Genomic DNA, 15,944 nt, shown 5'->3' with positions numbered 1-15,944 from the left:
TGGCAGCAACCATTTTCACAGTGAATGTGTTGTTACAGTCTCAGTTTGCTCACTCGTGTAGCTGATGGCTGTGCTTACAGAACTAGGAATAAAACAGTGATTGGTCACGATGTTGTGGCCTTCTCACACATGTATAAAACTCCTAAAAAAAGATCCTGACATGTTTTGATTGAGCTGTGTGAACGCAAACAGCAGCGTACAATTAGCATTAAAAAGGCAAAATCCATCGTCATAGCGTAGAACCTAGTTGAGACCTGCGCCATATTGGAAATGTTGTAAACATTTCAGGCTACTGTAATGTTCGTTTTACATTATGTCCTGCCTTCTAAGACCCCCCCCCCTCCCTCCATCCAACAGGGACAATCTGTGAGGGTTCATACATGGGTTGCTTTCCTGAAAATGAGGTGAAGTGTGAAAAGGGCTTTGGAAAGAGGTAATGGATAACCGCTCTTACAGTTACTAACATTACACCTTTACTGTCGTTCACACAATTACCACCTTGTGTTTCATGGGTACAGTATGGTAGTGCTTGTAGGTGTCTTTTTTAAAATCCTGTGACATTCAGGTCTTCAGTCAGAAACTAATAAGCCCCCGAGAAAGGCAGACAGACCTGACTGGTGTTCATGTAACCGCCTGCCAACATCGGAGGGCGAGGCGTTCTCTCACATGTTCTGCCACCAAGGGCGCGTGAGCAGGACCCTTCTGCTCTTCAGAGAGATCCTAGTTGGCAGAGCTCCGTCTGCAGAGGTGTCCTCTGCGGGGATGACACGGCACAACTCGACATCAAAGACCCGGCAAGCGGGCCATTGATGTAATACTATTGTAATGACACGAAAATTGCGAAATTCTCTATGGAAAAGGAGGCAATTGTACAAAACGAAAATGTGCGTTCAAATATGTCTGAATGTCTTGTCGAGTTGGTAGCCTCTGGCACGCTATCTCCGAGCCCAGGTGTTGTGGCAGTTGCTATGGAGATAGTGAGGCATCAAATACAACGAACACACACAGACGCACCTGCATGCAACGGACCATCACAAAACACAGTCATAACAAAAACACTGTCAATGCAGCAGTTAATACGTGCTACCAGCTCGTGTTCATATCATTGTGCTGTTATCCTGCTGTTTATCCAAGTGTACTTGGTGTACGCCTGTAATGCAAGCCATGACCTTTGAAATAATACACTTTTTGTCTGGCTGAGAAGAACATTTGGCCCTATTTCCTCGCCTACAGTCAGATAATCAATAACAGTCATCTAATTTCCCCCCACTACTCCTTCCTTTCCTTCCTTCCTTCCTTTCCTCCCTCTCTTTTTTATCTTTCCCCTCCCTTCCCATTCCCTTTCATCCCTACTTCTCCCCTTTTTCTCCGATCTGATATCATACTTCCCCTGTCGCCAGGATGATCTACGGCCCTGCCAGATGCCCCGCGCCTGTTATTTATTCTGCGGCGCACCGGTTAGTACATAACCGTGGCCTTCGACCGGTAAAGCAACCCAAGGGTGGTCTTCTAAATTCACATGGTTTTGCTGACCGAGTCACCTTGTAGGACAAGCGCTGCTGCACAGGATCACATCCTCCATTAACTACGCTGTACGAGCAGCACAGCTGTAGGCTTTCATTGGGAGATTACAGCTCTTACTTCTTGCCTCGTGGTCCGACCAACAGGACTTTGATTGAAGACCCTTGAGATTATAGTATTACAGAGTACACGGTTTGTGGTTTACTACTCATTTTAATGCAGCTGCCTCTAAGATGGAAAAACCTGTGGGCTCGTGGTTAATTTCTGTACTAATACGATGTGGCTAATAAGACAAGCTATTCCTCAAGGTGTCTTGGAAAAAGAACAAGGACGGGACCAGGAATCAGGAATCAGGAAGCGTGACGGTTAATGAAATAAGGTCCGTGTGAAGAAGCAGAGCAGCATTTTACAAATAAATGAATTAATTGATCCTCTCCATAACTCAAATTAATCATCGACTGAGCTCTATTGTGACATGTTTAGTGTAATTATGGCAGATAAGGATGGCTTTTATGAATTCAGAGAAAGGCGGTGGATGTAGTGAAATATGAAAGGTTCTGTTAATTAAATCCTCAATGGCTGGGCTCCTGTGACAGCCTTTACTTATTCTCTCAGTCAGAGATAATGAATAATACAAAGGGTCTGTGAGTCAATGTTGACAGCTTCAACTTTGTGCTGGTTTCCACAAGTGGAAGGTGTTGCTCAAAGTCTCACAATTTGACATAACCTATTAAAAGCAGAGTGTGCACATCTTGAGAAAAAAAAAATACTGCTATTTGAGCTCAACAGCTACAACCATCTCTCCAATGCTTCTGCAGGAGGTCTGCCCCCTGAATTAATGGATGCATATCGCAAGTTCATGACCAAGTAGTAACCTCTGGCGCTGGGAAATGAAACCAATGGGAAAGTGAAAATACAGTTCATTGAGTGTCAACTTAAGGCTGGCTTAAAAAAAGTCAAAAAGCTTTTAATACATAGAAAATAACCAGCAGGCCCATACACACCATGACTGAATCTCTGTACCTGTTTCTTCATTGATCGAAAGTTGGATAGAGAGAGCATTTCCCAAATAGCCACCACTGTTGTTGGGCTTCATGACACCTCTTCAGAAACCAACGGGTGTCATAACTGAGAATACATCCATGTTTCACACAGTCAGCGGTATATGGCACTAACAAATGGACAATATGGTGGAATATGGAGTCTCTCCTTTAGATGGTAAACCGAGATTTTTATTGCCATGAAAACACAGGTGGCATATGTTTCTGTCACTAGTGTGATTATAAGCCTCCCAATATAGATGTTAAAAACAACAACTTATCAAAGCCAAGAATAAGCCTGGACTGCATATCAATATCATTGCTGGTACCTTTAACAGTAGAAGAGACTTATAGTTTACAGTGGGTGGTGCATTCATAGCAGGTCAAATATCCCTGTGTCCTAATAGTAAAACATGTTATAACTGTTAGGGTTCAGCTCCTGGTGGGTGAGGTGGAAGACTAAGACAAAGAACAGAAAAGGAAGGAGAACAAAGGAAAAGATGTCTCTACCTATTATTACGAGGTCTTACATCCCATTGATTATTTTATTATTTCATACGCTGTAGTTGGTGCAGCCTTGATTTCACAAGAAAGGACAGAGACCTGCTCTCCCTGACAGCGGCGGTCAATAATGTGGTAATGAATAATTAAAGAACAGGTAAGTGCTTCAAACAGCTGGGTGTTAACATGCCTTGACTGTGCGTGAAGCAGGGCAGACCTGAATCTGAGCCTGACTGCTTGGTCAAGCGTCCCTTGTGAAACAGGTTAGAGATATTGATGCAGATGTAATGCATACAAAATCAACGGTGCCTTTGAGAGCTGGAAGCAACTACAACCTTGAAAAACACAGCTTTAGCAGCTTAGAGAAAATGGGACTATGCCTCTTAAACACGAGAAAAATGTCAAGCTTAAGGCCGAGCTGCAACCCTGGTGGTGAGTCAGGCAGTTTTTCCCCCCCTGCCTTCTCTGGCCCAGTGGGTAAGCCAAGAGGGCTCCGTGTGTAAATGTGTGAGGAAAGAGGGTCAGGGTGAAAGGACTCCCATTAGCCAGCTCATTGAGTGTAGGTATTAGAACCTCCCTGACATGCAGTCGGCCCATCCATCCATGGCCAGTCAGGGCCTGGGGAGCTGTTGACTCATTGGCCTGCAGGGTTTTAAGGTGGACCTCGCTCTTTACTGTACCTGCAGGGGAACGGCCGAGAGAGTCATTCTAAAAAAGACCAAGGAAAGTAAGCTGATTTTTGCTGATGCGTTCTGCATTGTTTTTACTTTATTGCTCCCAAATAGGGATAATAACATTCACACAATTGGTGCAGCGTGTACAGTATTGTAAGTCTAGCAGTAATATTCCAGGGTGAAACTGTCTAATCGTGTTTGCTTTGACTTTTTCTTTTAGATTTTGTGTGATAATGAATCAATAAGGCCAAAAAAAAAAAAAACAGCAAATAGAATGAATTCTTCATAACAAATGTTCCCACAGAGTTAAAACAATGGTCCGTGTTTTGCTTTCAGATTGTGTAATGCTCTGTCACTGTGAAGGCATTGCTTCTCTTCAGAGGAGTCGTCGGTGTTGCAGTGTTGTCTAATCACTGGTTTTGCATAAGTCAGAGACAGGCGCAGAAAGCTACTGCTGTTGCTCATCAAAGCACAGAAATCATCTACAACATGCAATTATAGGGATGAATATGAGGCAAGTGTTGGAAATCTAGAGAGCACAACGTCAATTAAAGACTTTTACAATGACTCAAGGTAAAAAAAAAGAAAGTTGCTTCTATGTGGATGAAGCGTTTTTAAAAGTGTATTTCTCTGAGAAAAGAACACACTGTATGTTTAACACACAAGAATTTAATATAGTTATTAAACAAACTCTGTTAGTCAAGTAAGAGCAGTTATAGTGATTATATTATTTTCTGTTACCATGGAGAGATATTTATATATCATAGATTTCCTTATTAAAAACTGTTGAATAGGACAAAGAATAGAACCAAGATCGAGGGAGCCTGGCTGAGCATAAAACACTTTGAACTGAATAAGGAGAACAGCATGAAGCAATGAACAACATCATTTGAAGCTAAATTACACTTTAGCTGTGCAGGGCTCTGACTGCGCAGGTTTAAGTAAGTGTTGTCTCGCATTTGACCCTCACATAACAATTAGATTTTGGTGCACACTTGTGAGCGACAGCTTTAGTCACCCTCATAATCAGACTTACGTAAATACAAATTTAAGATCTTCCATCAAATGAATTAATCAAAGGGAAAAGGGGAAAAAACAGATAGTGTGTATCCGAGCTTAACATCCCAGTGGAGGAGGCAGTGTGCCGCTCTGAATGCATGCATCATGAAGCACTATTGATAATCACATCGGTCATGCTCTCACAAACCAGTCTCCAGTCAAATCTGTAATTGAATAATGAAAGCCTGCTGCAGCTGTTTGTGGCAGATATTTAATAGCACGTGTCATTTCTGGGATGCCCCGGTCTGTTCCTGACAATGTGCAGATATTAACGGATGTGCATGTCTTGTCACATCTCCAATAACTTCTGAAGCCCAGAGACAACATCCAGATGAGAGGTTCAATGTGTCCTGACAACCAACACTGGCCACGACATTAGGTTTTTACACAGTGACAGGCTGCAGCGCTGCTTTCAATAAACGTTTGACAGCAGCCAGGACGCTCACTGATCAAAGTTTCACTGTGTAAGCTGTGTAGCATGAAGTAGGGGTGTGCACAATTAGCCAAATAACCAGTAACAGTTTATATTAATTAATAGTATATGGTCTGGTGTGTATCTGTGTTAAGTCTGACTGTCTAATAAAGATGGGAGCATTTGTTAAAATCGAGATAAGATTAATAACTTTCAACGCTAAGCAGCCACTCCCTGCTAAGCGCTAATGCTAGCTCTTCAACTCAGTAGAATGCCAAATGGAGCAGCAAGAAATTCAGTCAGTTTCACAGATGACTGGAGGAGATCCTGGAGGATGTACTAATTCAATGAGCTTTGTATCAATGGATTCAGAATATAATCTGAATCGAACCGTGGCCCCAAGAATCCAAATCGAGTCCTGAGAAACCCCAAATTTCCCAGCCCGACTGTCTCATCCATCACAAGAGCTTGACCACGTTGATGTACATTAAGAAAAGGGGTTGAAAAAAGTTGACATTAGCATCATCAAAGAATAAGATGACACTAAATGGAAGAATATAATCTACATGAATTTTGTCATTTTTACTTCCTGGGCTCTTGGGCTTAACGTTTGAGCAAACGGGGTTTTTTTGAGAGTTGTTACAACACCCTTTGAAAACTACAGGCTCGACGAAAAAGGATAGAAACATCCCAGCATGAGCCTTCCTTAACACCTTTCAGGATGCTGAATGTTCCCCAAAGTGGTCGAAGTTACGAGACAAATTAGAGAAATGTAAATCCACTCTTAAGTCATTCGGACAGGCTGCAGTTGTGTTTGGAGGTTTAATTCCAAATTACTCGCTTTTAACGATTTAGAGAGCGGTTGGAAGCAGCAAAAGCTGTAACGATTAAGTGACTTTTTAAAGAAGCAGTATAATTCACCACCTGTGCCAAGAAAAATAAGAAACCCTTCGGATTTTACATTTTCCTCACAATTAAATGTCTAACCCTCCTGGCTAGTCTCCAATCTATCACCACTCCTTTATATTATTCTGAGTCATTGACCCGTCTCTCTCTCTCTCTCTCTCTCTCTCTCTCTCTCTGTTCATCTCTCTTGTTTTTCCCTTTATTCCCTGAGGCCATAGACATGATCAGCACTGACGGCACAGACATACCAGACATTCATACTCTGCAGATAGAGCTTGCCAAAAGCATGGCGCAATTGATGGACAAGTACAGATAATAAAATGTAGCCTTAAAGCTGGATGTCTACATGTAACGTGAATAATGTAGTCTGGTGTCAAACGGCTCTCAGGGGACAGATTCATTGAACAGGGTCAGTTTGAATAGCACTTGAAATTCAGCTGGTATGTGAAGTCGTTACTTATCGTTTTGATGTCTATTTTTTCTACACTTATATTTTTATTTTTTGCACTGTGCGATTTTTCTTCTGCTATCCTGCTTTGCTGCTGTAACACTGTAAATGTCTCCGCTTGCGAGATGAATAAAGGATTATCTTATCTTATCTTAGGTCATGGATTCTCCCTTCATTCATCCTTCAGGAACATAATGCCTCTTTATGACCAACTCAAACAATCAGCAGCAGCGTAGGTGTACGATGAGGTGACTCAGTGTGAGCAAACAACCTTTTTCAAAACGTGTCCAAACATGCAGGTTTAAAGAAAGTAGGGTGAGATTTTCCATCAGGTAACACTCCCTCCCCCCCCCCCCCCCCCCCCCCCCCCCTCCCACACACACACACAGCTCTCATCTGCGCTCCTGCGTATAAGAGAAATGCTTGATTAAAGATGGTGAAGCATCTTGCAGCATCAGTCTGTTATACTATAGAGAGACGAGAATGCAGCAGCTGAAAGCCTCACCGAACCTTTAAAGCTGCTCCACCTCCTCACTGTGCTCGAGTCCTTATAAGCAAAGGATGGAGGGATGCAGATTGGGTGGCCAGGAGGGTGCTTCCACCCTGCCATATTGTGTGAGTCCTTGGGAGAAACATGCATAGACAGATGCAGTTTGTATCTGTCAGGCCGGATAGGATCTACGACGCTGGGCCTCCAGCCAGCAGATGGTGGGAGAAATTAAATCTGTGACACAGACTGACACAACGGAGCCCAGAAATACAGTAGGGGGAGTACACCTGTAGATCAGTGTGTGTCTGTGCGTTAATGGCTGTCCCTGAATGTCTTTGTGTGCGTGCGAGTTTCGTGCTTCTGTATTCCTGCAGCGTGCTGTGACTAATAACAGCCCTGCCTTAAACGGAAGCAAGAACCTGTTCTGCTTCAAATCAAATCAAAACCTTCACGGGCGGCTTCATTTCATAAACAACCTACAGTGTGCATTGTTAAACATGAACTGACCACTCACTTTCCTTCAACAACAGCAGATATTAGAATGACAGCACGGATATAACAGAAACCCACCAGCATTCAAAAAGAGAATGAGAGGGAGTGAGAAAGTAATGTGGGGGAAAAGCAGTTACACAACAGACCTTATTTTGGTCATTGTGGATGATTTGAATAGCGCGAAGGAAAGGAGAGGATTAAGTTGTCGGAGGAGCAGGCCTCGGTATTAAATCATTCCGATATAGCTTCTCTATGTATTTATCTTGCTGGGGAAGAGGCGCAATGCGATTTCTATGCTGTTTATCCAGTCAGGTTTGTTGTCCATACTTGCCTGGCTCCTGAGATATTTATTACTGGCATTGTGTCGCAGTCATTTTTTTCCCCTCTGCACCGGGGACCAGAATGCATTCCAAGCAAATAAAGGCCTTTTTTCTAAACAGGGAGGCCATAATTTGTTTACTGCTATCAGACACAGGGCGGCGAAGTACAGGCAACACAGTAGAGCTATGTTGAATTCCAGTTTGAAATGTTCACGAATGATACGGCCTGTCTTCCTGTCATACTATATGAGGACATGAAATGGACTCAAAGGCAGAAATCTATTAACATTTCAGGGACCTGTGTCACTCCTAGGTTTTGATGTCTGACATGTTTTTGCAAAGCAGGGTAGTATTTTTTCAAAAGAGGAGCTTTGAATTCTTGCATATTTCTCATTTGACCTTTCCAAAAAAAAAAAAAAAAGTCCATTTTCTCCTCGACACTACATGTTTATAGATGAGTTGCCAAGGAATTATAAAAAAAAAAAATTAAAAAAAAAAAAGATGAGCAGCTGGTTTTGAAGGACAACCTTTCTAATTTGCGCTCTGACTGCGGAGGATCCCAGTAATGATGGAGCTTTTTGATCTGGCCCCATTAGATAACATTCCTCCTTTCCAGAGACCGCTCGGCTGTCTCCCAGAGGACCAGAGAATATTCTCCCACACCGCGCGTACCTGTTCACAGAGTTTCGGCTCATTTGAAGGAATCCGCTCGAGTCACACAGAGCCCTGCAGATTGTTTTCGCTCTTATATGTCAGAGGAATTTTGCTGAAACTATTAAAAGTTACATTTTGGGAGTGTAAGCACATAAAGTGAAGATTTTTTGTACTCTTGTAGGGTTTGATAAGACTTTCTTTCTAGTTACAATTTCTAGCTTTAATCTTGTTTTGAGACTTATGGAGAACAAACAAGCCATTACATACTGAAGTCATAAAAGCAGGGTTAATATTGCACGTCATTATTTTCCCTTGAATATGTGACCTCTGTTGATTTATTTTTTTTTACTGGGAAGATATGCGTTATTTTTGTGTTATTTAATTTGCATGTCTTGTCGCTGAACTCCTTTCCCAGGACTTGTTAATGTTGCAATTCCCTTGCCGCTAATAGAAGCCAATAAAACCAAATACTTTATTTTTTTCCCAAAGCAGTTTCATCAGACTTTGGAGCTTGTTTTGCAGACAAAGGCAGCTTCCCACTGTGAAAACAGTCACTATTTTCAACGCTTCATGGAGCCTCATCAGTTTTATCGTCACTATTAGTATCCTGACATGTTTTTGACACCACCTTAGTCATTTCTCGATTTGAGTCATTGCATTTTACATTTTACGTGCTCATCAAATGTTAACGGCGGTGGGAATTTGAATTATTGCCTCGGCGTGGAGAAGTGGCAGCACAGCACTCTGCGTTTAAGACTGATGTTGTGAGCTGAGATGTCTTTTCTGTCCGGCAGTAGTTTATTCCATACATCACAGAGACAAGCACCATTTACCTGAACATTTACGGAAGCAGTTCAATTCAAGAAAGGCCGCTCAAGGTCAAAGCCTCGGCATCGTTACCCGAGTAATGAGTCATTGTTCCCTCTGGTCATCTCTCTATTCTACCCCTACCACGTCACGCCACTGCTCACTGTCCACCATCACTAACGGTGAGAGATTCGGAGCTCGACCGGAGAGGGAGTAGATACAGAAAGAGAACAGAGTTAAAGAGACACGAGGGCAGAAACTGAAATGAAAGAGAGGGGAAGAGAAGAGGAAATGAAAGACTGACAGCAACAATATTTCTCAATCATACCTCCCCCTCCAGTCTCAGCAGCATCGTCTGCATCATTATTTATCCATACAGGTCAGGCCTGCACACAGCTCACTGACTCTCCCTAACTGTTACACACACACACACACACAGTCAGGGCAGGATTGTACATTTGAAAAGTAATTTTCCATGTCTGCCATTATTCAAAACATCTCAGTGAGAAAATGATGATTATAGCCAAGGATCCTCTCATTTTGACTTATGACAGTGTGACAGCAGTGAAGAAACATGACTCTCTTCTTGTTATTTGGCTTCTTTTGCTGCGACGCTCTCTCAGTCTTACACACACACAATGAGAAATGACTGAGCTGACTTTGGGCTCACATGTAAGTCCCAGTGGTGTGACCCCCTTTTTCAAGAGCTGGAGTGGGAGGGGGGTGGAGGGGGGCGTGAGAACCTCCAGGAACAAAGAGCAGGGCTGTTACAGCGTGACAGAATTACAGAGTGACTCAAGACTCATGACTGCAAAAGTGCTAATGCCCGACCCGGCTGGTGTGAAACTATGCTTTTGCTGCTCGCCACAGGTAAGTGTGAGAGTGAAGTGTGCAGTCACAACCCCATCGGAGATCATCTGTATCCAGCATGAAATTCACACTCATTTGTACACAACTTCATTTTTTATAGACGTTTAAATTGACTCATTATTTGATATTTGACTGATCTCTGCATCGGCCTGCAAAAAATCAATACAACTAATATACTTTGTTGTAAATATTTAAACTGTACAGTAATAACTAGATGAAGTGTGAAAAAAACACTAGATGATGCATGCTGGCTATAACTCACAGTTTTAATGGTCTATAGTTTCTTTAAGGGGACAATAAAGTGAATGATACGTTACATTACGATACAGTATTGGTGTGGTATGTTGTGTTCTCTAATCCTATCATAGGCCATCAATCGGATCGTCATATCATATCTGCTTTACTTGCTTTATCATATTTGTCTCTCCTTACTCCAAATTCAATCCAAATAGCTGTTTTGTTTTTTTTTCTCGACAAAATTGGCAAAAATTGATCTCAGGGTAGCTGACATCCAGCTCGAGATTGATCTGACAGCATCAAAAGTAAGAAAGAACGGCCATTTCTACCTGGGGCTTTGTCTGACAGATGAAATGTGAGCAAGCAGCATTAGATGGAATAATGGTTCTTTTTCAGTGATGAAGTGAATAAAAACATGTTTGAATGTGTTTCTATGAACAAGGTTGCCAGACTCTGGTCCCCCTCCTTTTGTCACATGAGTCAGCAGTGCTGACATAAAAAAAGAAAAAAAAAAAGTACTTCATTCTGTTGAATTAATTATCACAAGAAAGTGATCCAGATACCTCGGTGCACTTTTGAACCGTAGCATTTGCCCACACGCACTTCACCCTTCAAATGAGCACACTGAAGGCATGTGTAAAGCCGCACTGTTATGACTGTCATAATCCATATTTTGCAGGATTGGCAGAACCAAATAAAGAGCCGGTATATGAAATAATCATAATTAATGCTCGACCTTCCTTTGCTCTGCTTAAAACTATAATCCAGATCGACTTAGTGCTTTAATGACTTTACCATTCTCACTGCCTCTCTGCTCAATGTATTATGACAACTTTATGTGGATGCAAAAGTCACATGGACTTAAAGTCATGTGGGGAGTGAGAGGCTTTTCTTGTGAAATGCATTCAAAACAAGGTTCTCACTTATGAAACCGTTCTTTCAACCTTGATTTTTCCAAGGGCTAGCTGAAACTGTGACGCTCAGCTGAATATTTTCTTTGCACATTCCCTTGTGGAGAGCTAGCCGGGGAACTCGCAGTCCTCTCGTATTTGTCACCAAGCAGCTTAACTGGTTCTGTGCCTTGCTCAAGGGCGCCACACCGGATCAAGTTTACAGACGCTCGGCAGTTTTCTTGGTCACTTTCTGCAGATTCTATCATTGGATTCAGAACAGCAACACTGTGACGTGACGCCTTCAGGCTACCGCTGCCCCATTAAGGAGAAGGATCATTAGTCTCCGTCTGTTTGGTGCTGCCCCAGTGTTTTCTTGTGTGGTGCTGCTGATATGAACTTGATGTATCGCTAGGCTACAAACAATAGTCTAAAAATAGAGCCAAGCTGACAACATTTCTCCCAGAGTTGTGTGTGGGTTTTTCTTACACAGTGTGCTTGTACATTTGTGTTCACATGTGCATGTATGAACAAGTTGTGCAGCAAATCCTCAGGGTCCCGGGAGAACAGATTGAAGGAGTTTTTTTTTTCATTAAATGTGATATGTGGCTCTTTTTCTTTTGCGGTCTGTGCGGCTGCACTTGAGAGTCTTCCTCTGGTAAAAAGGACAAAGGCTCAAGGACCAAATGAAATCACACATTTTACAGGCAAAGAAAGAAAACGTACTGTATAAAGCAGAAGATCTTAAGGAACCTTTGAAGGTATTATGAAAGTTAACCATTTATTTAAGTTGACTAGATTGTGTGTGATGTAATGATGACACTTAGAATGATGTATATTTACAGCTGCGTCTGTATGGAGACGTTTTGGAGTAATACGAAGCAGAACAAGCTGCAAGCTTCTGTAGATAGCGGTGTAGCTTTTGGCAGAGATTCCTTACATCAGAAAAAGACACAACAACTTGGCAACACACCACTGCAGTCCAAGTCCTGAAATAAATATCTGTCTCTCTTCGCCTTGTTAAATGATCTACGAAGACTCCACCAGTTGTTTACATTGGCAGTTTGCCAGTTCAATCTGGACAGGTAGCGTAAAAAAAAAAAAAAAAGCGGCTTGCTTGGGCTTGTAGGGCTGAGAGCAGCTGTCCACACGATTATATGAACCTACAGTGTTTTGGTTTGCCAGAGCAAAACAAAGAGCTTAAAGAGGCTTAGCTGTGTGTAGAGGTGCAGACTCAGGTGTTAGTTTAAGGTGGAAACATCAACACTAGTAACCTTTTTAAACTGCTAAGCAGAAGTTAGACTTTTTCTCAATGAATGTAGCTTAATGTATATTCAAAGATGTGTTTTCGGAGAAAGAAATGGTGAGCATTGCATTCCTTTTTTTTTTTTTTTCCTCCCTTTCATTTCGTTCAGAGCGTATGACGTGGGTTGAGCAACAAACACTAAAAACATTCAAGTGTCTGATTTCAAACCCGTCGAGTATGCAGTGAAGTGATGTGGTAGTAAAGCTCTATAGATGGAAGAATCCCTCACGTGTGTGTCTGCGTAGCACTCGACTCGGAGGTTAGCGACTCCAACACAGAGCGCAGGATCACAGAGAGAGGACGGCTTCATGCAAAGCACGGCTGCTGGCGAGAAACAGTAGCTCACTGTTCTTCTTCACTAACTGAGGGAATCCAAACCGCGGCGTCCTATTTCGCCCCCGAAACACATACACATTGTGATTAATCTCATCTCAGTCATGTTAGTGCTGTGTGTTTGTGCAGGCAGCAGCATTCCTCGCAATAAAGCGCAAAGGACGGATAGAAAAAAAGAAATAAACCCTGTCTTTGCGCAGGAGAAAAACTCCCTACGGGTAGATTATGCAAGCCCAGTCGATGATATCATCAAATCAGCGTGGACGGAGGAAAAAAGGACGGGTGGGTGTAAGAAAGATGGGACTCAAACAAGGGATAGAAAGGCTGCATTTGACTGAGTGGGGATCTGCTTTAATGCCAGTGTAATGGCTAAGGAAGGCCTTAATCCTCCCGCCGGCGACTTCTGGAGCCTTTTTCTTTTTTTTTTTCTTCTAAAGTTTCTAATGAAATCAACTCCTGTGATGACTAGCTCCCACATGACAAAATTACAATCAGCCAAGACAGAAATTCATCTTCACAGCTCATTGACATGGAAGGCTGAGCAGGGAACCCCTGTCTACATAAATCATATACATTAAGTGTATGTGCGAGAGGGAGAGAAATGCTTGGAGGTCAAACTGGCCTGCAGGCAGCGCAGGAAGAACTCTGAGTGGAAATTATTTACACACTTACTTAGCATATGTGTGAGAGGTGACTTTAAAGGAAATCACCTACTTGTATTTTTTTTTTACATTGCAGTCCTGCTTTAGCTGTCAGTCATTATTCAACAAACGCAGCTCCTGATGGGGCAATTTATTATTTCTTCATTTGATTATGGAATTGATTTTCTCTGCTCGATGATTGGGACACGGATGACTAACTCATTAAGAGAGGGAGATATAGTGTGGCATCACAGTCAATAAATGGCAACCATTTCCTACAATATAACTCGACTCCAGGTCACACATTCTGCTGAATTGCTGAACTGTATGCTATCTTGTTTAAAAAACGCATTCCTTGCATTTTCTTTTTTTTTTCTTTTTTACCTTGCAGAGTTTACATTAAGATAGATCTGCTTCTCTATGACATTGCCAATACCCAGAGTCTTCAGAGTTCGCAAATGTTTATGTATGAATAGCTAAGGCAGACACCTGTATGTGCTTTGGATAAATTGGAGTCAAAGCTTTAAAAAAAAAAAAAAAAAAAAATCTGCAGCAGCAGCATCAGGAAAAGAAAGACGAAGGAGTGAAAATGGAAGGAAAAAAAAGCAAGAGTGAAAACAAGATGGAGAAAGAAACCAAGCAAAAAGAGAAAAAGAAAGACTTATCTTACCTTCAAGCACTGTGAGCTTGGCACTGGTGTTGATCTCGCCTGCACTGTTGGTGGCCGTGCACTCGTAAATGGCTTCGTCTCTGTGTGTGCGCAGTGGCTGGATCCGCAATACTGAGCCTGAGCCATCGTCAAACTCAATCACCTGGGAGGGCGAGAGCCAAGAAAAAGGGCCTGTTACTTATTTACTTCAGGGGCTATTTGTTGAGACTTTTCTTCGTCCCTGTCCTGTGAGAGACAGACGTTCAAGTTTTGCATCTTTGATTAATACAAAAGATTGATTTTTGGAGAGAATAGTGTAAAACAAACAAATAAGCTCAACAAGTAGAACCCCAGATCATACCAGGGATTACCAAACAGGAGCGTACCCCGATAGTACCAGCAGCTACATCACGTCACAAAGACCTGTCAGAACGAGTGTGAATCCCCACCTAAGGCACCTCTTCTGTTCATGTGAGTTCAAAAGAGGAGGGGAAATACATCTCGAAATACATCAAGGGGATGTGTGGTCAGAGATGGTGGAGCAGGAGATCAGCAGTGGGAAGGACGAGGGTGTAAAAAGAGTGAAAGAGATGAAGAGGACTATATAAATCAAGATGGAGGAAGATTAAAGAGAAGGGACGCCTGTCTGGTCTCGCTCCAAGACGACAAGAGTTGGTGTGATGCTCAATAACAGGGCAATTGATTGTGAGTGCTGCGTGAGTGTGTTTAGTGCTAACGCTGTGTGTGCGGATGTGTCTGTGTTAATGAGAGAGGTCTACAAAGGCAGGCTAAAGCCCACGCCTGTAATGCGCTTGTCACGTGTGTTGTGTTCGTGCCTGCTCGTATTTGTGCATACATGTGGGCGTGTGTGAGAGCCTTCACAGATCTGACAGGCACGCACGAGTGCTCACCTCAAAGCGCTGCGAGCTGACTTTCTTGCCTTTCTTCATCCAGGTGATTCTTGGTTTTGGCTCCCCGGCGGCCTGGCACACAAACGACGCAACTCCACCTGAGATGCCCGTCTGATCCTCCGGGGATTTGACAAAACTTGGCAAGCCTGAGAGAGGCAGAGCAACAAAAAAAGGGACGAGAGGGAGGACGGGAAGCGATGAAAAGAGGGAGGGGGGGGGAGAGGTGAAGGTGATGTTAGTGCCGACTGTCAGTCATGTTGGCATGCAAAACTTGGTTTTCTATGGGTATCCGTTTCTCTACACAAAGGCAACAAGAGACAACCCTACAGTGGCATTGTTGCTGTGCACACCTGCAGCTGAGACATGGGAGAAACATCCCGTCTTTGTGAGCGCGCCTGTCAACATATCATGTTGAATTTCTCACCTCTGCTTTCTCACACCATTTGAAACAAGGCACCGAAAAAGTCTCTGTTCCATTTATTGAATACATTTCATTTATTTTTTCTACTAAAAAAAAACAAACAATATTACAAATACCACAGCATGAAGAAAACATGTTCATAGACTGATCATTTTCTATTTATGCCAAACATGTATACATTTGAAATCCTTGAACATGCACCAAAAAATACTGTTGTTTTAGTGATGAAGTGCAAAATGAGAAGAGTTCCTGAAATTGAATGCACAGATTAATACAAAAAAGAATTCCTCTCAGTTGTCATGTACTGTGTGCACATCTGTTTATGTATCCCACAAAGACTCTGCCCTATCTGTACACATGTG

The 15,944-nt window shown here is 42.5% G+C and overlaps 1 protein-coding gene across 14 annotated transcripts in view; it reads right to left on the bottom strand.

The window, feature by feature from the left end:
• ptprfb (protein tyrosine phosphatase receptor type Fb) overlaps nt 1-15,944 on the bottom strand; it is a 170,486-nt gene that overhangs the window by 84,230 nt on the left and 70,312 nt on the right. For all 14 annotated transcript variants that reach the window (XM_079348478.1, XM_079348471.1, XM_079348481.1 and 11 more), the window contains exons 3-4: nt 15,162-15,307; nt 14,272-14,413 (exon numbers count right to left, since the gene is read on the bottom strand). In XM_079348478.1, the coding sequence (XP_079204604.1) occupies nt 14,272-14,413; nt 15,162-15,307 (288 nt within the window). The remainder of the gene's footprint in view (nt 1-14,271; nt 14,414-15,161; nt 15,308-15,944) is intronic.

Source organism: Symphodus melops (assembly GCF_947650265.1).
Source record: "Symphodus melops genome assembly, chromosome: 7".
Taxonomy (NCBI): Eukaryota; Metazoa; Chordata; class Actinopteri; order Labriformes; family Labridae; genus Symphodus; species Symphodus melops.
Note: the sequence above shows the minus strand (reverse complement) of the source record. Positions and strands in the feature narration are given on the sequence as shown.